The 26,557-nt window shown below is 45.6% G+C and overlaps 1 protein-coding gene and 1 long non-coding RNA gene across 4 annotated transcripts in view; one reads left to right on the top strand and one right to left on the bottom strand.

The window, feature by feature from the left end:
- The first annotated feature begins 850 nt into the window (after nucleotides 1-850).
- Nucleotides 851-26,557, top strand: part of A1CF (APOBEC1 complementation factor) — a 28,085-nt gene continuing 2,378 nt past the window's right edge. Inside the window, exons 1-11 of one of the 3 annotated variants that reach the window (XM_005505192.3) lie at nucleotides 867-980; nucleotides 7,346-7,489; nucleotides 9,362-9,496; nucleotides 9,686-9,816; nucleotides 11,210-11,448; nucleotides 14,235-14,399; nucleotides 18,020-18,117; nucleotides 18,979-19,249; nucleotides 20,611-20,795; nucleotides 22,961-23,097; nucleotides 23,832-23,965. In XM_005505192.3, coding sequence (XP_005505249.2) covers nucleotides 7,391-7,489; nucleotides 9,362-9,496; nucleotides 9,686-9,816; nucleotides 11,210-11,448; nucleotides 14,235-14,399; nucleotides 18,020-18,117; nucleotides 18,979-19,249; nucleotides 20,611-20,795; nucleotides 22,961-23,097; nucleotides 23,832-23,965 — 1,594 coding nt within the window. In that variant the 5' untranslated portion in view covers nucleotides 867-980; nucleotides 7,346-7,390. Of the gene's footprint in view, nucleotides 981-7,345; nucleotides 7,490-9,361; nucleotides 9,497-9,685; nucleotides 9,817-11,209; nucleotides 11,449-14,234; nucleotides 14,400-18,019; nucleotides 18,118-18,978; nucleotides 19,250-20,586; nucleotides 20,796-22,960; nucleotides 23,098-23,831; nucleotides 23,966-26,557 lie in introns of all 3 variants that reach the window. The other 2 variants (XM_005505191.3, XM_065068158.1) reach the window with 2 other exon arrangements.
- On the bottom strand, nucleotides 2,712-26,544 carry LOC110360719 (uncharacterized). Its single transcript, XR_002416805.2, has 5 exons — nucleotides 24,874-26,544; nucleotides 20,978-21,161; nucleotides 16,370-17,709; nucleotides 14,610-14,751; nucleotides 2,712-5,165 (listed from the first exon to the last, which is right to left on the bottom strand). It is a non-coding gene; the product is annotated as an uncharacterized LOC110360719 (long non-coding RNA).

The raw sequence follows: 26,557 nt of genomic DNA, 5'->3' as shown, positions 1-26,557 counted from the left end.
CGTAGCTCAGCATCGGCGTAGGCAAAGGCTGGTGGTGGTGGGGATCAGCTTTAGGACTGGAAAACTGGTGTGGTCCTGGTCCAGTGTCGAGGTGAGAGAGAACACGTAGCAGGATGCAATGGCAAGGATGGGTCCCTATGGTGGGACACTAAACCCACATGTCATACAAGAAATAAGTCTGCCAAACCACCGCACAGTGCCCATTTCATTATGTTTATGGTCCAAAAGTATTCTAGCAGAGGCAAATGTTCAATTCAGCTGTTGCATCACCATATGCCACCCCTGAGGACCGCAACCTCTGGCTGCTCAGAGGTTGCCACACTCAGAACCCACCATTGCAGAGTTTCGTGGCCAAAGAACATACTTGCAGCCTTTTCTAGGTACAACAAACCATCCTGGAAACCTGCGCTGGCTTTCCCTGCTGCAAGTATATTGAGTCTTCGCTTGTTTTTGTATCAATTCCTGCAAACCTGCAGTTTGCAAGCTATGTGTATTTAGGCCACCAGCAAGAGAGATATGTCACTCCTGCCACCTTTCTCCGGCAAACCAAAATCTCCTATTGGAACCAGGACTGGCACCAGGCTGTGTCCCTTCTCCCAGCGTCTCTGCTGGGAGCAGCAGTGATGGATAAGCTGGAAAAGCCTTCGGCACAGAGCGAAAACACCAGCAACAAAATGGTAGCACAGCAACGGCCCTTAAGATGTGATCTGAGTTCAGTCCTTTGCATTTATTTACCAAAAAAATGGGCCTGGGTAGGTGCTGTCAGAGCAGCGGTGAGCCAGCTATCTGGTCAAAGGCCTGTGGGGAGCCGGGAGATAGAGCGGGTTAACGTTTAACCGCAGGGACCGTAAACCAGCCCTGCGGCTGCTGAACCTTTGGAGTTTGATATGATGATTAGGGAATAACTGGAGTGACACGTCGCAAACTCTCCATAATCAAGGAGACGTTTTTCCCCAGTGGTGATCTCCCAAATTGCTCAGGTAAGTGGCCGCTCATCCTACTCTGAGGTTTGGGGAGCAGGGACGGGGTATCATGAGAATAGGGGCTTTGGGCTGGGATAGGGAAGGAGTGGATCCACCGTGCGCCTTTCTCCGCTTCCCTGGTGATGTCCCACCATCAAACCCACACCTCGGGTGCTGTTGGACACCAGTGGGGCTGGACTGGGGAGTGCCAGGACCACCCTGCACCTTGAGGCTCGACTCACCCACGGCACCACTCACCTCAGTTTTCTGATGTGCAAGATGGGTAGATAAGGACTCCTTGGTGACTTTGTCATAATTGCTGCCCGCCGGTGGCAGCAAGGAGCCTTTTTTTACCTCTTTTCCCTTGGGGATCACTGGTGGTTGCCAGAAAAGCAAAGCCAGACAAGGTGGAGGGTGGGGGGGGAGGAGGGATTTTCCTTGTGATAATTCAGTCTCAATTTGTTAAAGCACAACTTTGCAGGGCTAATCATTAGAAGGCTTTCCACCCGACTTCTTATTCCTCCTTCTCTTTGTGAAAGGTTGGTCTCCATTTCAAAGGCAATTGTTGATCCTAAAAAAACTCCCCTAAACTCTTCAAACTATCAGGCTTTCCGCCCAATCCATGACGCTTCTCTGAAGCATGTTGTGTGCATTTGGTAACACATCTACAAAAGCTGCGTGCGAGAGGAAAGGTATTTGGAAGAGAGGATCCCCTTCCTAAGCAAAACATTTGTTGGTTTATACACAAAATACATTCCCAAGGCTCACGTGATGCAAAGCGTGCGGCGCTTTTCCATGACTTTGAATTTATCCCATTTTTCTTGCAAATATCAATGAGTTCCCACTTTCTGTGAGACCAGCTGAGCTGGAAAAAAACCCTGTGCCCTGGAAAGCAAAGAGACTAAAACCTTGTGCCGTGTTGCTCAATCGGACTCTGTCCCATAGTGTGTCCCACCCCAGCAAAGGGCTGGTGGCAGCTCCCAAAGCTGATTTTGGGAAGAACACAAAGAATACTTTGGGTTATATATATATGAATCCAAATCCTGAAAAACAAGCTGGTAACCTGAAGAAAAGTGGTTTCTCTAGTAACTCCCTATTTGGGTTACTAAGGGTAAAGAGTGAATATATTAATTAATGTATTGATACTTATTCAGTGTTTTCAAAGGGTGTCATTCTTTGCGAGGAGCAGTTGCACCAGCGGTTAGATGTGCCCGAGTGGCTCAACACATTCAAACACAGAAGTGTATTGATCTGCACAGGATAAACATGGTTTCGTTATCTTGTTCATGAGAACAGTAACCAGGTTTCCCTGAAAAGGCTGCAAAGGGTCCAAAAGCGGTGGGGGATGAGAGCAGGGTCTAGCTGCAATCACATAGAATCACACAGAATCGACTGGGTTGGAAAAGACCTCAGAGATCATCAAGTCCAACCCTTGGTCCAACTCCAGTCCATTGACTAGATCATGGTACTAAGTGCCATGTCCAAGCTCAGGTTAAAAACCTCCAGGGCCGGTGAGTCCAGCACCTCCCTGGGCAGCCATTCCAATGCCTGACCACTCTCTCTGCAAAGAATTGCTTTCTAATCTCCAGCCTCAGTTTCCCCATGCCCCTTGTCCTATTGCTGACCAATCCCCACCTGGCTAGAACTGCCCTTCAGGTAGTTCTAGAGAGTGCTGAGCTCACCTCTAAGCCTCCTCTTCTCCAGACTAAACAAGCCCAGCTCCCTCAGCCTCTCCGCATAGGGCTTGTGTTCAAGTCCCTTCCCCAGTCTTGTTGCTCTTCTCTGGGCCCGCTCCAGCACTTCAATCTCTTTCCTGAGCTGAGGGCCCAGAACTGAACACAATACTCCAGGTGTGGCCTCCCCAATGCAGAGTACAGGGGAAGGATCACTGCCCTTGTCCTGCTGACCACGCTATTTTTGATACACCTTTCCTCCTCTCTACAAAAACCCCGGCATGGGAGACATCCTTTAAATGGGGAAAACAATTCCCCATTTTCCAAGAAAAGAACCCCAAAGTGAAATAAAATCCATGTTTTTTGGGTAAAACCTTCTGGATCCATCTCACTTCTGGCTGAGCAGAGCAAAGCCGTAGGAACAGCTTGCAGTAGCTGGCCAGTAAACCACATGTAGAAATAGTCACAGGAAGGTGAAGCAGTGTTGTAGAAAGTTTGCTTCTTGTCAATGTGGGGTTTGCTAAACACAGAAGTGCCTTTTAGAGCTTTAATAGAAACCTAAAACAAGTGACAGTGTTCAACAGACAGAGGAAAATCTAATGAAGTGATGCTCAGATTGAAGATAAAAACAACATTTTCCTTTTATAATGGCACTGGGTTCTTGACTCTGTGACCATGGTACTACTGTTAAAAATTTGGTCAAAAATGAGAATGAAATAAAAAACACACCTGGACAGTTTGCTTTCTTGAAGGTCCTAATTTCAATATAAACACCTAAATAAAAGGTTTTTTTCATAATGGTCATTATTGACAGCAAGCCATCTGAAGGCCAAACCCCTGAAAATGACTGAATTCCAACTCCCAGAACAATTCTTTCTATTAAGTGTGGTTGGGTTTTTCATTTGTTTGCCTCTTTGCATTTGTGTTTGAAATAGTGCTAAAAATACTGCCTTAATTTGCTGCAGTTGTTCACACTTTCCATCAGCAGCCATGAAAGGGGGGTTTTCCCCCTGTGATGGTGGATTTGCTAATTGATTAATGGCCCAGGGAACAAAGAAGGTGAGAAATAATCATGTTTCCCCAGGTTCTGTGACAGCAACTCTGCTCCTTTACCCTTAATGATTAAAAAAGAACAGCCCAGCACAGCTGCAAGGGTTAAACTGATGCCTGGAATAAGGCAAAAGGGCTGAAATCCCACCAGTTTGGGAAATAAAACATCCCACTGTGGCTTGCATCCTGGAAACAGATGCACTAATGGATATGAGCCCTTGGGTGGTAAAGGTAGGAAAGTGGCCTGTGCAAAAAGGTGTTTCAATGTCCTCAGGCCAAGGGAGGTAGGAGAGAAGTGGGAAAAGACGTGCTTGGAAAGCTGAGGACTAGAAAGCCTCTTTTAATGTGCTTGAGATTCACTGTGTTGGGGCTTATGCCTCTTAAAAAACAGAGGTGTGATTTCAGTTTCTATGCCCCCCGAAACCCAATGGATGGAGGAAAAAAGCTCTCTAGCAAAGAGTCACAGGAAGGTAAAGCAGTATTGTAAAAAGTTGGTTTATAAATTGCTTATAAATTAGCTGTGGATGACTTGAGGTTGGTAATTAGTAGGAGGGACCAGATTTCTAAAAGCAACACTACAAAACCAGATCTGGGTGGTGTGTTGGGTCGTCTGCTCATGTGTCCAAGTCAGAGCACCCCCGGGGATGGGGATGCTGCATTTTTTGAAAGCAGCAGCGTGTGGAAGCACTGGGCACAGATTAAGGTCAGATTGTTGCTAACGCACACCCCGAGAGCATGGTTTTCAAAAAATGCGTGGAATTCTCCAACATCATATTTTGCGGTGGCTGTGATTAACACCTTGCACAACCTTGAATGCTCTTGCTCCCATGTTCCTAGTGAATTGCTGGAGCATATCTTTGAGCACGCCAATGTCTAGACATGCTGGTCTAGAGCCTAAAAAATTTGCAGGATGCCTTACGAGAAGAGCCCAGAAGAGCTTGCCTGGTTTTATCTGATGAGGCAGAAACTGAAGAGCGATATTGCTCTTGCTGTAAATGCATCAGCCTGGCAAGATGCTCTATTCCCATCCCTCCCCCAGCCCCATGGCTTGTGCTCACTGCTCGGCATGAAACCAGCACCTGGGGTGAGATATTACTGGAAATTACTCCTTGGAGGAGGAGGAGAGAGACAGAGACACACGGCATTTAGAGCACTGCATGCAAATGCATTCAAAGCAGCAGCCGCTGAGCCGCCCACCCCATAGGGAAGTGCGGAATGAAACAGCGCAATCTGGGCGAAGGGGTAGGAAAAAAAAGGCTCTTACACTACTCCTCTATCTAGGTCGCGGCTGGGGACAGACTAGAAACCTCAGCCGAGTTGGAAACCCGCCGAGGTTTGCCTGGCTGCAGTCCAGCCGCTTTCCCGGCAGGGAGAGGAGATGCTGCTGGCGCGGGGCGATGTCTCTGCCGGCACTCGTTGCCCACCACGATGCTCCGACACCCAGGCAGCCAGGAACCAAGTTGCTACAGCACTGATATACCTAATAGTTTGAAAAAAAATAATATATATATATATAAAATCTAAGGCGGTGAATATTAGACACAGGGCAGCTGTCCCTTTCTGTCCCCAGCTCTGCCCTGGCCTTTGAGTAGATGAGGACAGGCCCAAGTTCAGATATAAAGGCTAAGAAAGAGTCATGGAACACAGTGCAAATTTGCACCAAGTGCTACAATTTCCTTGCTCAACCCTCTGATGAATCCACAATGCAGCAAAAGCAAAATAGAACGGGCAAAATTTGCAGTATGCCAGAGTTTTCCTCTATAGGGCACATACAGAATCATTTTGATTGGAAAAGACCTTGTCATGCAGGGGAGGATTCAAAATGAATTTGGATTTTTTTTTCAATGTAAATATATTTTTTAACACTTTTTCCTTCTTAAGCAGCCTGGGAAAGTGTCTGACTTGTTTTTGCACAGCAACGTGCTAATTCTGCCCTGTGCTACACTGAACCCCAGCTCCAGAGGACTCAGCAGGCACAGAAACCTCAAGCAACAACAGGGCTTTGCTGCCGCCCTCAGCAAAGGCAAACCAAGGCAGTAATTGGGCTCCAGCTGCTGCAGAAAACACTCCTTTTGGAATGAGAGCCAGGAGAGAGCTACTGCATTGCACAGCCCATCTCCCGGCTCCTGCACGTGGGTGGTTAAAACACCGAGATAACCTGAGAGCATGGCCAAAAGAAAAGTCGGAAGGCACTCGCAAACCCCAGCTCCAAAATCTGGCATTACAGATGTGTCTCTGTTTCCAAGTGTTTATGTCACAGCCTCCAGAGCTCGGTGTGGTAAAGCCCAAGTGACACGAGGCTGAGACCCCTACAAAGACTTGGGATCCTGCCCCATTTTGGGCACTGAGTACGATCCACCTATTTAAATTCAAGCACCTACTTAAGCCTTCCAAGATGTGTGATCTAGGAGTGCAGAGCAACCAATGTCCAAAGGCAAAGAGGCCAAGCTCAAACCTTAGATTTTCCCTTGATGAACCCCAAAGCAGTATGTGCTACTAAAATACTTGGGTGTTACACAGCCAGTTCTTGGAAAAGGCTTTTCCTGTTATTCCCATAGTGTCATGCCACACTCGCAGAACTCTGCCATAATTGGCTGTATTGCACTTCTTTACCTGCGATGCACCAAGAGATCTGCTGTACAGGTGGATTATTTAGGGTCATCTGCCCAAATTTTGGCATTAGCTCAGAGTGCAGCCACAGCAATCCATCCTCCTTCTACCTTGTCTGTCTCTCCCTTTGAATCCTTCAGATTTCCCTTCTTCCCAGCCAGCATCTCCACCACCATCCCATGCCCTTCGCTGTGCTGTGCGGGGTCCTGGGTGCCTCATCCCCCTAATCCCCAGTACACCAACCCCGTCTCCTTTTGGTCCTGTTTGCTCTCCAAGCAAACCTAGAGTCATCATCGCCTTCCATTACCTCCACCTTTGTACAACTGAAAGCAAATTAAGGCAATAATGATCATTTTGGGTGACATGCTTTAGCAAATTCCTACTCTGAGTTCTTGGTCCTACTATTCATAGGACATGCCCTGGCTAAGAGGGCTTGAGGAGGCAACTGGTTTTGCTCCTACTGATCTTCAGCATCAGCCCATCATCATTCGGATTTCAGCTTTAGCGTATTTTCAACCCAAAGCCAGAACTTAAATTTAAAAAATATATATATATTTAATCAGATATGACCTAAAACTACAGCACTGATCCAAAATCTCTGAACCCAAGGTTGTCTCAGTCCTGAACAGATCTGGAGTTTTCCCATATTATTTGTTTTCAAAAACTGGCCAAATCTGAACCTAGGTCTTGTTTCTTATGAAGTGCTGGACACGACTTGTACCAGGTTCTCTTCCCAGCATCAATGGGATGCACTGACATGAAGGACTCACCACCACGTACTCAGTGCAAGATTAGGTATTTTACGCTACAATATCCCTCTGCATCTCACTAGAGTATTGTCCAAAAATCGAACTGTGGGTTTATATGCTGTTTATTTTTTTGCCACATGTAAGAAGGGGATATTTCCACTTTTTCCATGCTCTGTCGTGTTTTGGTTTTGTCTCAAAATGACTGATTTAGCAAGACTGATCCTGTTAACTTTCTCAGGAGGGTGGACTTTCTCCCTCTAGCCATATTAATTTATTTAATTTATCTTAAATTTGATTGCAGTGAGCACCCCTAATTAACCTGATTTTTTGCTGATAATCACTCACAATGGAATCAAATCACAAATCCGGGGATGGATTGACCGGCACACAGAAAGAAGCCACCCTCCGCGCATTAATTCAGCGAACGGGATATAATTTGATCCAGGTAGGAACTCACGGTCACGTCCTTTCTCGTGCAGTGTCTGGCTTCGTCCCACAGCGACGCGCTGTGTCGGGGGCTTGAGCAGTGGATCTGTAAGCACAAAGCACTCCTTGCTCCTTCTTTCCTCTCTCTTTTTCTCTGACATATGTGCTGCACACAGCTATGCGTGACAGATGCTGCGTTTTCCGAGGTGGGATTTTATTCCTCCAGGAATTCTTTGCACAATGCCAAATTACGGTAAGGGTGGAAAAAACAGTTTGAGTGCTGGTGAATGTTGGGGAAGTTTGGGTTTGCTGTCCTCAAAGCCATGGCTGCAGCAGAAGCGTAGCAAAGAGAACCCATTAAGCTAGTTGCAGAAGAGCGTAGGTCCACCCTTGGCAATGGAACGTCCAATGTGTCACCACCAGAACTGCCGTTTGTGTAGATCTTGCACAAGTGCCTGTGAGGCAGATGCCTCACCTGCCCAAACACCGAAGGTTTGTTCTCAGTTTGGTCTTCAAGGTCTCCAAGTGCAAAGCCTCCTCTGGTCAGGGCAGGTGGAAACTGGGCATGTCGTTCAAAAGCCATCTGAAGAGAGTCAGCATGACAAAAACAAGCTGACTTTTCAAAAGCGTTGGGCATCAACCTTGCATCCTGGAAGAAGTGACTGAAAACAGTGAATTTTGGGCAGGTGGCTGCCTTGAACTTTGCCTCGCTTTGTGTAGCACTAGAGGGCGTAACAGCCCAAATCAAAACGTGAGACTCCTGGGGGGAAAAAGCACTTTCCTCTAGTGCTTAATCCCATGTGTGCCACAGAACCAGGCCAGCAGTTGGGTTTGTCGCCCTTGAGGAGGTTTTCTGCTGTACCTGACTGTACCTGTAACTTCTCTATATCTTATATTTACTGTGGCTTTCCTTATCCTGGTCTTCAGTTGTTCATACTGTCACATTCCTTAACTGGTCATTCCTAAAGCACAGATTCCAACCCCCTCCTCTGCACAGATCTGCTCCCCTGATGGGTCCCTCTGAAATCTCCAGCAGATTTAAAGGCCTTCACTTCTCCTGGATGTAGGAAGGGGTGGGTGTTGGGGTCCATCACCAGGCCCAGGTCCTCACCACACCTTGTACCAGGCATTGCTACCTCTTCACTAAGCTCAAATATTGGCACAAATGTCTTTTTTCAGGTGCGTTGAGCAACTCCAGCATCACCTACTGGCAATGATGCCTTGGGCTCCCTGCCTGGCCCCTTTAACTCTCTCCACGTGTCTCTCCAAATTTCTGCCTTAATTCCCAGTTTTCCCCCTGAGGTCCAAATGACTTCTGCTTTTGTCAAGTCCTTCTGCTTTCAGACATGACCCTTCTGGTATCTTCGATCTGTATTGGGAGTTGTCCATCAATTACTAAAACAAGAGACAGTATTGTTGCTAATAAATGGATGAAGAGTTATGACAAGTTATGAATTTTGCAAGTGTTATATTACACAGTCCACAACTAACACACGTGGAAATCCACCTCTCATAGCCAAAAAGACCTACGTTTCCAATTTGACTGTGTCCATCTCTTGGACAGCAGAAGTAGCGGTTGAGTTGCAGAGCATGCGCTGACACACGTTCCTCAGCAAAACTCATCTAGCCACAAACGAGATGATTCTTCAGGTACATCACCAACATACTGACGGGTATTGAAGCCTTTCAGTAGATATGGCAGAGGGGCAGCCAACGAACACAGTTATCTCTGCTGAGACTGTTAGGAGTTGCTCCTTGCATGATGGAGGGCACCTGCCTCCAGCCCAGCTGCTAACAGAGCATGTCTAAAGCGTGATTCCCTGGGAAGGCATTGTTACAGCCACATTTTAAACCTACAGCTCAACCATCCTTTTCTTTTCCTCCATGGCAGGAAAATGGGCAGAGGAAATACGGAGGCCCACCACCAGGGTGGGACGGCCCTCCGCCAGAGAGGGGCTGCGAGATCTTCATTGGCAAGCTGCCCCGAGACCTCTTTGAAGATGAACTTATACCACTGTGCGAAAAAGTAAGACTTTATGGTGGGTGGTTATCTTGCAGAGGTTACTGATGATCAAAGCTGCATTTCAAGGCTGAACTGGAGATGATTTGGCCCTTGACTTGGTGGAGCTCTGATGTGATGTAGTCAAGGAAGCAGCTGGTCTTGTTTGAACACCTCCCACCTCTCTATCAGAATGACTTTTCTTTCTATTTGCAGATTGGCAAAATCTATGAAATGAGAATGATGATGGACTTCAATGGCAACAATAGGGGCTACGCCTTTGTGACCTTCTCGAATAAACAGGAGGCAAAGAATGCAATAAAACAACTCAATAATTATGAAATTAGGTAAGCATGCCGAACACCTTCACATCAACTTTAAATCATATATATTAGTCTATTTTATACATGCAATGTATTTTTCTTTACAGCCCAGAGCAAAGTTATTTAGATACCTAAGACTTAAGAGTCATTGCTTTACACTGTAGTACAAATGCAGTACATAGGACTCATCAGAGCCAACAATATTTTGCACAGAATCTCTTCCTTACAAAAAATATCTACCAGAACATTGGAAAAAATATTTTCCTTTGTATCAAATTAACTTTTGCTTAACTGTTGCTGTTTACTTCACATTCCCCTCTGGGCTGTGTTTTGTTGAGCTGTTCCTATCCGCAGTCTCTCTCATACTGCAGATATGTTCTGGGAGACAGAGTGATTACACGAAAAATGGTGAAATAGGATGGAAAAACAGTGAGCAAAACAGTGATATTTCCTAATAGATAGGAACAGAAAAAGCCTTCATGTTTGTAACTAAAAATTGGGAACAAAACACCCGGAAATCAACAACATATGGGCCCACCAACATGTTTTGTTTTTATTTCAACCGCATTTAATGTTTTTTTTCCAGTTCAAATTGGTATGAGTAGATGCCTTTGCTTAGAAGAATCTAGAGATAAACCATTCTGGAGATTTTGTGGTTTTAATTGAAAAATTTAAAAAAAGGGTTGTGAATTGCTTTACTAGCAACCCTAAGGACAAGCAAGTCACAAGGCACAAGAGGAGGGCTTGGAAACACAATTTGTATCAGAGGCTGGAATGTCTCAGACATCAGACTTCACCCACCTCCACCTCCTCTACTTAGTTCCCTTGTTCCAAAGACCCTTCTAAAGAGGTTTTTAACTTCTCAAGACCTGCCAGAGTTGCTTGGACCACAAGAGTTGAGCAAAGAGTGTGTAAGGAGATTTTTACTTTGGGGTTTGCACAGCACTTGGTATCAGTGAGCCTCCAAATGTTATCTCCCCATGACAAGGGATTTTCTGCTCCTAAAACCTCAGTTGTGTTGGCCAACAAGCTCCAAGTCACTGATGGACACAGTGAACCCTGACTTGCACTGGTGGCAACACAGAAGTCCTCGATGGCAGCAAACATTTTTGCAAAGAGCAAAAAGGAGAATCCCAGGAAGTAAAAACAAAATTTGGCTTTGGTTTCTCCATTATCTCAAATCCTTCATTTCAACTGCGCTGCCTTACTTTGATGTCAAATTCATTAGCTGCCTTCCCATTAGATCTTGCATTGAGCAAGACCACCTGAATGTCCCAAGCACCATATGTTGCAGGAGCGGGAGGCCTTGTGCTTGACCTTATGTTTTGGGACAAGAGGAGGGCTTTATTTTAAGTTTTACCTCTCTTTGAGGATCGATCCTGACCCCTGACAAACCAGCAATGTTGTTCATACACAGGAACGGGCGTCTCCTTGGGGTCTGTGCCAGCGTGGACAACTGCCGCCTCTTTGTGGGAGGCATCCCCAAAACGAAGAAGAGGGAGGAAATCTTAGCAGAGATGAAGAAAGTCACAGACGGAGTTGTGGATGTCATTGTCTACCCTAGCGCAGCTGATAAAACCAAAAACCGCGGTTTTGCTTTTGTGGAATACGAAAGCCATCGGGCAGCAGCAATGGCCAGGAGAAAATTGCTCCCAGGTTAGTACAGATGGTGAGCGGGGTACGGATGGCTTCATCTCAGGGGTCACCTAGGTACGTGCTGTGGTGAGACCGAGGTTTCCAGAGGACCCATGTAGTCCTCTTGGCTGGATTACATGTAAAATATAACCTCATTTATGGTCTCTCAGAGAGCATCACTCAGGAAGGCATCCAAGAACATATACAGCCTTGACAATGGGGGTTCTGGAAAATGGATATTTTCTGTGTTGGAAGAAAACTTCAAACAAGGAATCGCTTTAGGATTTAAACAAGATAAAAAAGAAGTTTGTGTAATTAGTGCTGGGAGATATTCGAAGACCAGAGAGAAGTTTGGCAGGTGTTAGATGAAGGAGTCACTTAACGTCAAGTGCATTTGTAGTGATTTCACCAGTTTTCTCATGCTATCTTATGATCAGTATCTCCCACACTGCTTTGTTGAACCCAGCTCGCTGCTGGCGAAAGAATCCAATAAACCTTTTGTTTTGAGACTTGCTCATAAACCACCAGCTTTCTTTCACTCTTTCTGTGTGGCAGCCTGTAAAACACCATGAATCATTTAAATCCTTCTTTCTTATTGTAAATAAAAGAGCATGATTTTGAGCACTGAGTATGCTTGGCTGTTGTGGGATACCCCACAGTGACTATTTTTCCTTTTATTCTGCAATTTCTGCACCAGTTTAACATCCCCCTGGTTGCAGGAGTACATTTCTTTGGTCTGTGCTTCAGCCCAACTTCTTTCCTTGGTTTCTCTGTTGAGAACGAAGGAAGGAGCAGGAAAAGGCAGAGCTGCCGATGGCAGCCGTGAGGGAGCAGAGCATTCAAAATCCTGAACAAAAACAGATGGGGACAAGCTTGTAGCCCTGAAGAGACATGTGCAATGTGATTTCCAGTTTAGGGACATCTCAGTAAATGCTTTGGGGAATTTCGAAGGCCTGAGCAGGAGCCAGAGTCTTCTGATGTTGCAGACATACGGGAGAAACTTGAAAAAAGTTTCAAGCCAGAACGCAATGTGCCTCCATCTGATGCATTGGATGAATGTGCAATGGAATATCATTATCAAGATGCTTCCTTTACTCTGAACCTTGCTGCGCTTCGAGGAAGCTTTGTAGAAGAGACAGATATGCTAAAAAAGGAAGATGCTTTTTATGAAAACTTTGTCCTGTCTCCTGGTTAAACAAAAGGATAGAGAATGACTTGGTTTTAGCAAGAAGGGTCGGCACTAAGCTACAAGTCAGCCACTATTGATCAGAAAACGGCAATTCAGAAAGGGGCGCACGGCCTTCCGTTTTGCTTGCTGCCATCTCTCTACTCCTGGCTGGTCACAGCCCCGGTTGGTCTGGGCAGTGCTGAAAGCTGAACATCAGCCCAACTTCACTATACAAATCCCAGCTCATTCATGAGCCTTCCTAACAGGGAGAAGCCCCTGTCTGGGTTGTTTCTTGATTGTCACTTCTGTTACAGAAAAACAAGTCCCCAAATTCTACCCTCATCCTCTAATTTTTTTCTATTTTGGAGCTCCCATTCCATCTTAGGTGGGTTGTCGAAGTGGAGGTGCAAGATGGGATGCGTTTTTTTAGCTCTCTCCAAAAAGGTTTTGCAGGATTTCCCTCTATTGGCATAGGCATCCCCAGTTTTTTTCCAGGTTTCAACATAATCAAAGCCTCGGAGGACCTAGTTTTCATGTCATAAAGACCAGAGAGAAAGAAAAAGCACAGGAAACCCCACTTACTCTTTGGGGAACATTTGCAGAAGAGGCAGACATTTTATTTCATTATTTGGGAGGAATATCTAGCACCATGCTGCTAAGACAGAAGATGGCCCCTACTGTCCATCCAAAGAACTAGATGCTGGGCTGATCAAAATCACCAGAGAAAAAGTGGGCCACAGGTAGAGCACATGAAATTTGGGGCTCTGGACATCAGTGGGTGGACAGATTTCAGCCACTCGTGAAGAGAAGAAAGAGGAAGATCTCCCTGCAAGATGTGCAGGAGGGACAGGGAAGAAAAAGAGAAGGAAAGAGCTATCATTGCCTTCCGGAGGAGACGGGAGGTGAAGAAAACCATCACTGCGTAGAGGTTCCTCTGCCCTACCTGGTGTCCTGCAGCTCATCGCTGCGATGCCCACAGCTTCGAGACAAGCCCACGATGACATGGCAACGACATCGTTTTAACTACCTCTTTATTTGACCTTTTTCTTCCCCGTCCCTCAGCAGCTCAATCCAGTGCACACAGAGCCCATGGGCTTCTCCTTCACACCCACACCCTGTTTTAAGCCTCGTTACTTTTTTGTGTCCTTCCTCTCTACTACTTCTGCTGCAGCTTCACCCAATGGGGACCATACAACTTGAAACTCTTGCACGCAGACATACTTGCTTTTGCTGTTTCATTTCATCCATCTGGGACTTCTACATCCCTTTCCTATTATCTAGGGAATGAAGCTTTTGCAGCCAAGAGGGATTTTTATAAGTTCATTAAAATATTTCCCTTTAGGGAGCACTCCAGGGAACACAGACCTTTGTGAATAATGCCATATTTTCACTTCTTTAATTCTGGATGCCGCGTTTCTGTAGGTATTTAGGGTATTAGCAGGAGCATGCTGAAAGTATGACCATCTGCTTTTGGAAATGAGTTAACGAAACAGCCGTGCTTTGAGGTAGAAAAGCTTATTTTGGCCTCATTTGTAGAATGTGCCTACTCTGCTGTTCACACTGTATGTGAAATAGTCTCTGAGCAGAAGCGAGAGGAATCAAAGCTTCTCTGACACTGACTATGCCAACCCCTTTAAAGGAAGGATCCAGTTGTGGGGACACCCCATCGCTGTTGACTGGGCAGAACCAGAAGTGGAGGTGGACGAAGACACCATGTCATCAGTAAAAATCCTCTACGTGAGGAACCTCATGCTCTCGACCACTGAAGAGACCATCGAAAAGGAGTTCAACAACATCAGACCAGGTAGGGAATGTGCTAGCAAATGGTGCAAATGGAAACATTTCTCCATTCATAAAATGCCAAAAGAAGAGACAAAAATCACTGTTTTTCCACTGTAAAATGTCCGTGTGTGACGCCACAAAAATTGTCATTAAGCTAAAGGTTCCCACCCAACATGCACACCATCTCACCCCATTAAGGGATGCTTAATTTCCAGCTAGTAACACTACTAACCTTTTTAGGATGGTTGGCAGCTGGTGGAGATCCAAAATGCTGTATGGGGATGCCTGTGTCGTAAAGATGATTTTGAATCATTTCGACCTTCTTTGAAAAGAGGAAGTTGGTGAAACAGCTGGGTGATTTCAGCATTCTTCTCCTGTGGCAAGGGATGATGAGAGATATAGGGTGATGTAATACAAATACCATTTATCGAATCCATCTAAATTCTGAATTCTATCATTTAAAAGAAAAAACCCACATTCTTCTGTAAATTTGTGAGTAATCAGTGCTTATCGTTGAACACGGAATATAATAGTATTCCTTTGTGGTGTATATGACATGCACTTAGGGCGACATTTTTCAAAAACCAAGTGGGTTTATTTGGAACAAAAATCCTGCTGGCTTTGAAAGCAGATTTTACTGCTGTGTTGCTCCAGTTTTAGGAAATTCCACCCAAAAACAACAAAGTAAAAATAACCCATTTCTGCAGCTCTCCAAGCTAGAGTCCATTAGGCTTCAGTAACTTCTGGTTGGCAATGTGAAATCGCCTTTCATCTCATTCCTATTAACTTCCTTCTATTAATGTTTTAAAATGTACAACAGAGCTTCATTTTTCCTTCACTAACTTTTCACTTCTGCTCTATACTTTTTTTGTTGTACCAGGCTGCAATGCAAAGGTCTTTATGAGGTTTCTTTGTGAGTCATTTCTGTCCTTTTAATTTTTCTGGCTAATACTTTTAGCCACCATCAAGCTGTTAGAGACCCCATTTTACCTCCGAGTTAAATACGTATCATCCCACTCTCTTAAATATTTCCTCCTTTATTGACCCCGTTTTGCTCCTGGACTTTGAACATCTCACACTCCCAGAAACACGTTTGTGCCCATTTAACACTTTGGGAACCCTCATCTGCTTCACTCCTAAGACAAGTTTTCTAGTACAACAACAGAAGATCTTTTTACTTCTGATGCTGTTTTATTTTTTTAATGCACATCAGAGCACCAGAGCCTGAGCTTTGGGGAGAGCAAATGCATTTAATTTATGGTCATATTACAATCAAAACAGTCAGCAAGGGTCTGAAGTGATTCACTTCCCCTCCTTGGTTATCTGCCGTGTTTCAGTACCGCTTGCCCGAAGTGATCATCTGATCCAGGGCATTAGGCAGCTGTTTTAACAATAACAAGTCATCCAATAAAAGATGATCCTAACCAAAGGAGTTATGATCCAGAAGTCCCCGTGATGGGGCAATCACTGCATCGCTACAGGCCCCGTAGGCACTACCAGGAACACTGCTTATGCATCTCAAGTTGTAACACAGCACGAGCATCACCCCTTAAACCTCTGCCAAATTCCTTGCTGGGTGATTTCTGCAGAGATCTGCATCACTTGTCCCCCTGAAAAGCCCTGCCCTTGCTACCTAGAGATTTTGGCAAAACATCCTCATCCCCAGGCCAAGTTTCCGGCAGGATGGTCACGCTCTCCAAATGTAACACAGGGGACAATATTCCTCCCATAACACCGCACATGGAGATGACCCGAGGATGGGTACCATGCTGCTCTGCCCCAGCAGAGGCAGGAGCAGGGAAGAGGAAGAATTTTGGCTCAAGAGAGGATCAGTAATACAGAGCGTTCTCAAGGAGTCAGAAGGGGGATTTTCAAAACACAGAGAGTTCATTAAAGCCTTGACTTGTAAACAAGGCATCAGCATATAACTCCCATAACTTCAGGCTTAGAAAATCATCCTCCAGTCCCAGAAGGACACGAATTGCTACTTACTGTTCCGGTGTCATTTTGAAGACGTGCAGGCTGCTCAGGTTATAGACTGGGACAGGCTCCATTTAGCTCCTTGGAGGTCCTAATGATTCCCCCTGAACTCCAAAGAAATACATTTTCTCCTGCAGTTATTTAAGTAACTGTTTTTCTTGTGGCAGTATGACATTTCCCTGTGTACCTGTTCAGCTTTGAAGGGTAAGAAGCCAACAGGAGAGTTGTTCAGCATCCCTCAGCAATGTTTCCAAAGGATATCTCTGGGGGTGTTACAGTCTTGGTGGCCGGGCTGGCTGATGATATGCTTCCAAACCCACAGGTGTGGGGGAGATGAACAATTAGAGAATAATAGGTAGATATCTAAAGCTTGTGACTGCGGGCAATAGGACCAGTGTGGTTATTTTGGAGACGAACTCATTAGTGTTGAGTACCTTGGTGCTAACTAGTTCCCAGGAGCTGAGCCGCTTACAAGGATAAGCTGTGGAGTATCAACATAGAAGAGAAGAAGAAGAAGCCACTTATATTTGAATTCTCGTGGGTAATCACAGAGGTGTAGAAAGATTCCAGCTGGAGGCACCAGAGTGGGGGTCTCCAGCCCAACCCTGCTCCCAGCATGGCCAATGCCACAGCTACAGCAGGCTCAGTGGGACCATATCCAGGTGAAACGGGGCACCCCTGTGGATGGGGATCCCCTGCTACCTGGGGTCCCATCCCAGGGATGTCCCAGTCACATGGGAAAGGCTGTTTCTTAGGGCCAGACCTGCTGTCCTGTTGGTCCCAGCCCGTGTCCATGCTTGGGGCTGCTCTGTCCCAGCCAGGACTCAGTGTTTGTTATTGCTGAACATCCTGAGCTGATGGTTAAGAGAAGAGCCTCCTTGTTTCACAGCAGAAGGAACAGCTTCCCTGAATCACAGAGTGCATCACAGAGTGGTTGGGGTTGAAGAGACCTCTGGAGATCACCCAGTCCAACCCACGTGCTAACGCAGGGTCACAGAGCAGATCACACAGGGTCACGTCCAGGCGGGTTTGAATGTCTCAGAGAAGGAGCCTCCACACCCGCTCTGGGCAGCCTGGGCCAGGCTCTGGCACCTCCCAGCAAAGAAGTTTCTCCTCATGTTCAGATGGACCCTCCTGTGTTCCAGTCTGTCCCTGTTGCCCCTCACCCTGTCATTGGGCACCACTGAACAGAGTCTGGTCCATCCTCTTGACAGCCACCCTGGAGATATTTATGCCTCTGAGTAGCATGTACAATGCACGTACGAAACTGTGGCGACCACATGGTGACATTACCTATAGCTCACCAAATCCTGGGCTGTTGGATGTCCTGCTCGGCTCATGGTCTCGGTGGTCTGTAACAGAAGGGAGACACAAGACCAAAGGTCGTGTCCAAAAGAGAGTTTTGGACAGATAAAAAAACCACTCAAGTGTAGTGGTAAATCTCCTGGTGTCTGACGTCAAGTTTTTCTTGAAATACTACAGGCTTTATATTTATTTTCTTATGGCATATACATCCTAAGAGGTAAAAAGACACCATCTTCCAGCTCTTCTATGCTTGGTCAGCTTTTCCTTCCCAAAGGCTGACCCAACACAGTTGCTCTTTCAGATCTGTATTTTCCAACTAATACCCATTTTCAACCAATATTCCAATGTTTTCTGCAGGTGCAGTAGAGAGAGTAAAGAAAATTAGAGACTATGCTTTTGTGCACTTTAATAAAAGAGAAGATGCAGTTGAAGCTATGAAAGCCTTAAATGGAAAGGTAAAGTTGTGTAAATGCTAATTTGTGGGGCTTACATGCAGTATGTTACATGCAGCTGAAATAAAGCTGCCTGCTTTATTAGCTACAAAAATATCCTGAAGATGTTGGCCCTCTTTTCTCTTCAGAGGCTGCTTTCATAATCCTGAATTAGTTTTCCAGCAACCCTGATGTACACAAACTGTTGGCTTCTTGCTCCTCGTATTCATGCTAAAAGTTTGCCCAGCTCAGATTGTAGTTCACCCCTCAGGAAAAGAAACATAGCAAAGCCAAAATGAGGGGTTATGGGTTCCCTTGGCTCACACTCACATCCTTGTTTCACATTTGCCAACAAAAATGCTTGCAGGGCAGCCTGTGAATGGCAAACAGGGACAAACAAGGTCGACCCCAAACATCTGCTCCAAATTCAGATGTGGATTTGCAAGGAGGTTGCTGTATTTAGTCCTTCTTGTATTGCATGTAATTCACGGCGCTGTAATGCAAGATCTGTTCCCAAAGCAGTGTTAACCCCGCTCCTATTTTTAGTGCTACTGCTGTTCTCCATAGGAGCATGTATAATCCCCCTGACATGCTACTTTGCAGGGAAGCGAAGCCTTTTGAAGGCTTCATAGCTCTGCTAATTCAGTTAAGGAGCCTTTCCTGGCAGGGCTCAGGGTTGGGTGTTCTCAACATAAGTTTTCATCCAACTTGTGCTTTCTTCCACCCATGGGATTTGGGCTTTTTTGGGGTAGTTTTCACTATCTTCCCATCCCATTAGCAAACCATGTGTGGAAACTGCCTCCCTGAGCAGGATAATTTCTCTGAACTTTGGAGACTTATGCTTGTGCTTCTCTCGTGCTCTCTCCCCACCACCCTGGTGTGAAGGTGCTGGATGGGTCCCCCATTGAGGTGACGTTAGCCAAACCTGTTGACAAAGACAGCTACGTCAGATACACCCGGGGCACAGGCGGCAGAGGTACCATGCTGCAAGCAGAATACACCTATGCCTTCGGACACATGTACGACCCCGCTGCCGCCTACTTGGGCGCCCCAGTTTTCTACGCACCCCAAGCCTATGCGGCCATCCCCAACCTCCACTTCCCCGCCACCAAGGGCCTCAGTAACAGGAGCATCATCCGTCCCCCGTCCATCCGAGGTAACTCCCGTCACACCAATACTCAGCTCTAGCAGAATAACTCCCTGTGGGCTTGGGTGGCTGCTCCCCAGACTTGTGTTGGGGGCGTTGGTTTTGCCCTGGATGCTCAACCCCTTTCAAAGAGCAATGGAAAAGACAGCTTTAGGCGCTGTCCTTCCCAAAGGTGTAATGATCTTCCAGCAGAATAAGAAGAGCATTTAAAAAATAACAGCATTTTTGGTTGGACTCAATGATCTTAAGGGTCTCTTCCAACCAAAATGATTCTATGATTTTCCCAAGCTTGAAACATCTTCCAGAATGCCCTACGTCCAGCATAAATACACCATGAGTCTTCCTGGTTTTGTGTCAGCAGGAAAGACCAAACGAAACAATTTTCCTTTGGTGTGAACCCCCTCAATCAGGCACCAGCACAGCTCTCCGCAGTGTTTCCTCTTTGTTTTGAAGGCCACAGGGAAAATTTTACCAGTCCTGGTGTTTTCTGATCAAAAGCCACAGCATTTCCCAGGGAGATCCCACTGCCCTGACGCAGGGCAGGAACTAGCACTGAAATCAAGAAAGCCATTAATTGTGTGTTCTGAGAGACGGACTTTTTTTTTGGTGGGATCATTAATCTAATAATAACCAGTCTGTGAAAACAGAGTATTTCTGAAAGCTGCCTTCAATCCTGGGTGACCACCCCTGCGATCAAATTAAATCCCCTTGCTCAGGTCCTCCTTATTAAATATCTTTGCCAGCATTGTTTGGGAAGTGCAGAAATGAGTTTGGGGGCTCATGATCCCTGTGGCCAGGTCCCGTGGCAGGCTGGGACCCTGTGTGACACCCCAGTGGGGCTGGTAAGGACCATGCCATCCAATTTTCCCCCCTTCCCAAGGAAAGGTACAGGAATTTCCCTTTTTGTCACCCATATTTTTGCCCACACAGGTGAGACTAGTTCCCGTGAAGGTGGCATTAGAAATACAGATGTGGTAACTCACCAGCCCTCTCTTGCTTTGCAGTCTCTCCAAACTCCCAAGTAGGGTTTTCTGAACAAAAATGGAAGAGTAATGGGAACAATTTCTTCCCCAAAGGGCTGTGGGGCATTGGAACAGGCTGCCCAGGGCAGTGCTGGAGTCACCATCCCTGGAGGGTTGGACAGATGGAGACGAAGTTCTCAGGGACATGGGGCAGTGCCAGGGGTGGGTTATGGTTGGACTCGATGACCTTGAGGGTCTCTTCCAAACAAAATGATTCTATGAAACCCAAACCCAGTGAGTGGGGCTAACTTTTTCATTTCAGCGAGAATCAGGGTCATTTTTTCCGGTGATTTGATTCAGTTTAATGCCTTCTTACATTCCTAGAAATTTACATGAATGTACCTGTAGGGGCTGCGGGAGTTAGAGGACTGGGAGGTCGCGGCTACCTGGCGTACGCTGGCCTGGGGCGCGGATACCAGCTCAAAGGAGAAAAGAGGGGAGAGGATAAACTCTACGACCTCTTGCCAGGAATGGAGCTCACGCCCATGAACCATGTCACCCTAAAGCCCCAAGGGATCAAACTCGCTCCTCAGGTACGTGTGCAAAAAGAAAGATTCCGTATCCCAACCAGAGGTTGTCTTTGCCCAAAAATGCTTTTGGGAAAGCAGCCTCCTGCTTGAATCTGAACTGGGAACTGATAACTAAATTCATTCTTGCATCTCAAAAGGCATTAAAAGAAAATAAAATATCACTAGTTGCACCTTGTAGTACCCACCTGTTTCACCGGAGAATGGCATTCGCTCTCCCTTAGAGGAGTTTTCATAAACTCCCATGGGTGTAAGATGAAATCCAGGTATGGCTGTCGCTCCATGAAAGCACTGAGAGTAAAGAATTCTCACTCAAAATGGGTTTGATAAACAGGATGCATCACTTGGGGCTTCACCAAGGGATGAATGAACCTATAATAGATAAATAATATATATTTTAAAATCATTTATGGGGAAAGAAGTGTTGACTGCCTGCAGAACCCAGTCCAACTCTGTTTGCTCAAGGAGGCTTTTGATGTGGTTGTGCGTGCAGGGCTGGGAGCCAGATGGATGGCTGAGCAGAACAAACCCAGAACAAACTTCCCGCATTTTTGAGGCTCCGGCTCTTACAGCAACTCCTTTCCCTTACATCATCCCAAGCAATGTGAGAAACTTACTTCATCCTGAATTTGGAAGTACAGCTTTGCCTATTAACACTTGAATTGCCTCAGCAGCCCGTTTGCCAAAGCTTATGAAAACATCCTTTTCTCCACCAGAAAACTGGAAAGAGGGTATTTCCCTTTATTCCCTTTATTTTTTTATCAGCATATAAGAGGAGTGAAATATCCTGAGTGGTGCTGCTCTGCCTTAGGGCAGGGGAAATTGATTTTTTCCTCTTCCCATGCATGCGAAACCCCCACTGCAGGTATTTCAAATAGTGCAGTAACAGCGCTGGGCACTTGCAACACTAATTTTTTGAGGCAAGTTTTCCCAGCAGCTGAGCTCCCTAATCCCCCCCAATGCTGCTATTTCACAACAGCAGGTCTTAAACATGCTACAGCTTGCTTCACGGCAGCCTCGTTAATGGGGCAGCCTCATTAATTCCTGTCGACTTGGTCAGCCTCTCCCATCCGCTGCACTGAGACCATTTCTACAACGTCTTTGAATGATGGATCCTGTTCCCACTGCCTGTCTGGGATGCTCAATGTCAATAAGTGGATCTGCATTATTGAGGATTTAAATCTTGATGCAACATTATAAAACCGACATCCATATAAAGGCGTTGGGACAGCAGGGAACAAGTGTTGCCATAGCCAAGAAATTTAACGAACTAGTTTATTTACACTACAAACTGCTAAACTTCAGTTGGAGTTATGATTACAAAATTAAAAGTGGCACTATTTATATTTTACTTTTTGATTTTAACCAAAATTAAGAGTAATTTTTAAATAAGGTGGGCCACAAAAAGGCATGGGTTGGAGGTACCAACATGGTGAACCCAAGACCAACATTGGTTGAATGTTGGGTCTGGTGGAGTAACTTGAAACAAATAACTGGTCCCAGCACTGCTCAGAAGAAGGTCCAGGGACATCACACCGTGTTCAAACCCATTTGGGGACAGTACGTACCCATGGGTTAAAATAAAGAAACACAAAGCCAAAGCAAGAGCGTTTCCAGACAGCTATTCCCAATTATCATGGAATAACTGTGCTAAAGCTGGGGGCAATGTGGTTCAGCATTTCTCTTTCAAACTAGAAGCAGAAATTGCCTATTGAAGCCTGTATAATTAATTGGATGGAAGCACAGACTATCTGGACCTTTCATGCACTGTAACCCACTAAGCCAGGAGGCAACAGAGCATTGAAGATGAATGCAACCCGAGTGCCTTAGCACTGTTAAATAAAAGTGCATAGATAGAGATTCTGAGGAGAACTCAAAGAAAACATTGATAACAGAATAAAAGAGCTAATCACCAAAGGCACAGAGATGTCCAATTTAACAGGGTAATAATTAACTGCGGGAATTAAACAGGCTTCTAAAGTATTCAACATTTAGATGAATCTTATGCTTCAAGGTGAATGTAGTACCCTGTCTGCCATTTATTTTGGGGTTTTTTGTTTTGTTTTCTTGCTGAGCCTTGTGGAAGTTGCCTCAACGCCCCAGGAAGCCGAGTGAAAAGGCGACTACACAGCAATTAACCCGAGTAAAGAAATCTCTGTTTTCCCTTCTAGATCTTAGAAGAAATCTGCCAGAAAAACAACTGGGGACAGCCTGTTTACCAGCTCCACTCTGCAGTGGGCCAAGACCAAAGACAGCTCTTCCTGTACAAAGTCACCATCCCTGCCCTCGCCAGCCAGAACCCCAACATGTACGTCACTAGTTGAGTTGTTTTGGACTTTAGGATTATTATTTTTCTTTAATAGCGTTTTATTTAGCATCTCCTTTCAAAATACAATTGCGCAGCTCCCTGTTTCCTTTTCTTCATTTGTGTTGTTTGGTTTTGTTTTTAATATATTATGGAGAATAACATCCACCAACTAAACCAGACTGATAGTGATGTCTGCCACACTTCCCATGCTTGATGCTCTCTCTGGTGGTGCAAAGATTAAAAAAAGCCAAAAATAATCGGGCAAAAGGGTGGTTTTTAGTACAAAAATAAAGCACACGACAGCTCTTGTGGGAAAAATAAAGCAGCTTGAAGGAACATGCTGATAATGAGGCTCCAAATGTTACTGAACTAAAACATTGTTTGCTGTGCATTTTAAAGAAAAACCCAATAGGCTTTCTTTTGGACTGAAAATGCACAATATGCTCTGAAAGGATGTTGTGTCCAAAATGAGACCCAGGGCCAATCAACTCAGCGAAGAAACTATGAGGGCAGTTCTTTCACTAGTGCTGGTATAATTATGTTAATAATAATATATATAATATACATAATTAATAATAATTAATAATAACATAATAGTGTTAATAATCATCACAGTAAAATAACGTTGCCATTTGATGTGTGGGGAGATGCCATCTATAAGCGGATCAAAACATCTTGTGGGAAAGTCCTAGAGAAAAAAATAGAACCAGGCTAACATTTTGCTATGCTCACAGACATCCCTTCACACCACCCAAGCTCAGCGCCTACATTGATGAAGCCAAAACCTACGCAGCAGAATACACCCTGCAGACGCTGGGGATTCCCACCGAGGGAGCCGAGGTGCCTCCTGCAGCACCAGCTTTTCCAGGTATGGGAACATCCGTGCAGCAAAGATCTGCTGGAATGTTATCTTTCCTGCTGCTTCCTGGTGGACGTCAAGAATCAACCTGGTTTTGGCCAGGGAGGACAGACCTGATTGTCCTCCCCCACAAACAACAGGATTCTGGACTGGGTGGGGTTGAAGGGACCTCTGGAGATCCTCCAGATCATCCAGTCCAACCCACCTGCTATACACAGGGCCACCAGAGCAGATCACACAGGGTCACCTCCAGGTGGGTTTGAATGTCTCAGAGAAGGAGCCTCCACACCCGCTCTGGGCAGCCTGGGCCAGGTTCTGGCACCTCACAGCAAAGAAGTTTCTCCTCATGTTCAGATGGACCCTCCTGTGTTTCAGTCTGTGCCCATTGCCCCTCATCCTATCGTTGGGCACCACTGAACAAAGTCTGGTCCCTCTCTTGAGTCTGTGCTCTCCCTTGACACCCACCCTGGAGATATTTGTCACATTGATCAGATGCTTCTCAACTTCTCTTCTCCAGCTGAACAGCCCCAGCTCTCTCAGTCTCTCCTCATCAGGAAGATGCTCCAGATCACTCAGCATCTTTGTGGCTCTTGGTTGACCCCCCTGAGTACTTAGTTCCTTGTCCTTCTTAAACTGGGAAACCCAGTTTAAGAAGGGGAACCTTTGCCTTGACTCATGTTACTTATGAGTATGACATCGATATTGCCTATATAGTAATTTACATCAGGACTACCCAAATCATGGTGTATGTACCATAGAGCTGCTCAGGCTGGAGGCACCAGGATGGTTGGTCTCTGCTCCCACACTGGTCCCAACAGGGTCAATGCCAGCAGTACAGCAAGTTGCTTGGGGTGAGTTGGGGCAATGTCCAAGGATGGGGATCCCTCATCGTTTGGAGACCTCTCCCAGGTACTCACCTCTCCTCCGCTCCTTACAGTTTGCAGATACTTCCCTTCAACTGGGAGCCCCAGATAGGATGCAGGAGCCAGAACTGGTGTCCCGGTGTCACATCTGGGATGAGTCCCCTCCCTGGACCTGCTGGCTGTGGTCCGGCCAATTCCACCCGTGATGGAGTAGATCTTCATCACTGCCAAGATGCATGGTTGATTGATTCACGGTCCATCTGTGCTCTCCCAGCACCCCCAGCTCCTTTTGAACCAACAAGAAATGACACAACCGTGAACGTTAGGATCTGATCCCAGCACTCACACCCCCCACTGGAAGGTGTTTTTTTTTCCATTTTGATGATCTGTAATCAACAGCAACTGCACAAAACAGCTTGGGAAAAGATGGAAAACAAAGCCTGGGAGCAGGAATCCAGCTCCAGGCATCACATTTACTGTGCTCGCCAGCACGATGGTTATTCTGATGTAGCAGGAGCAACGCATGCCAAACTGCACATGAGGAACGCATTAGTCAGTACTACTGAGTTGTTTGAGTGTCTCAAGGATGGATTTAAAAAAAATATAGAAATCTATTCAGCTTCCTGCCACAGGAGTCCACAAAAGCCACAGAAAAAATCAATTTGTCTGGGTTTGCGCAGGCTTCCGCAGAATGGAAACCAAATGGGCTCTTTATTGAATCCGGTCTCCACTTACTGCTTAATCATAATCTCTCCATTTTCTCTCATCCACCCTTAATTATTTGTCTTGGAAACTCAACAAACTGACACACATTAAAGTTTCAGCTTGCAACACACACTAGGCCTTGATCCATGCTTGTTAAAGCCCAGCTCAGGCCATGCCCAGGTAGCAGCTCATTTCTCTTAGGAGGGTGGCAGATGAGTTGTAAATCACAGATTTCTCAATTCCAAGCTGAAATGTTGCACATCGCTGTGCTAACGCGAAGAAGACTCATTGAGCCAATGGGTGCCCCAGCTGCTCTTCCCAAATATGAGCTTTGTCTTAATTCTTGATTCTTTCACAACAAAACATTGTGGTCTGGTCACCAAGCTCCTCTACCCTGCTTTCAGACAAGCCAGCCCCAAACAATGTTTGTTTTCCCAATGATTCATTTTAACTCAGCAAAGCTAACATTTTCCCATGGAAAAATGTGAAGTGTTGAAACCACATTTTCCATTAGAAACCGGTCGGGAAAAACGAATACGGTGTACTAAATATTTGCTCCTCAATATTGCATAGAGGGTGTTTCCATCCTATCTAATGCAGCTGTCCTGAATTGCATGTATTTTGACTGTGAAGGATATCAGAGTCATATTTCCTCCATGAAACCTGCCCAGGTTTCCCTGTTATTATTCCATTTTCTTGCTTTCCTCATGTCGTGTGTGGGAGGATGTGTACAGAGCACATTAACACCCTCTTAACTCAGAAACAACCGAAGCCTAAGGAAAAAAACATTCAATAGCGAGGGGCATTTTTCAAGGAGCTCATTAGGTGAGAAAACGCATTAATTTTCCAGCTTTTTTTATTACCTTCAACATGGAGAAAAAACATACCAGAAATGACCTATTTAATGTAATTAGATTATTCCCATTAACAAACTCTTCGCTCATTACATCATTTCAATCGCCAGCAAAGTCTTCCCATCAAAACCCTATGGTGAGTTTTGGATGTTTTTCATTAATCTGTGTTTTTCCTCCTG

Source organism: Columba livia, chromosome 6 (genome assembly GCF_036013475.1).
Source record: "Columba livia isolate bColLiv1 breed racing homer chromosome 6, bColLiv1.pat.W.v2, whole genome shotgun sequence".
Taxonomy (NCBI): domain Eukaryota; kingdom Metazoa; phylum Chordata; class Aves; order Columbiformes; family Columbidae; genus Columba; species Columba livia.
Note: the sequence above shows the minus strand (reverse complement) of the source record. Positions and strands in the feature narration are given on the sequence as shown.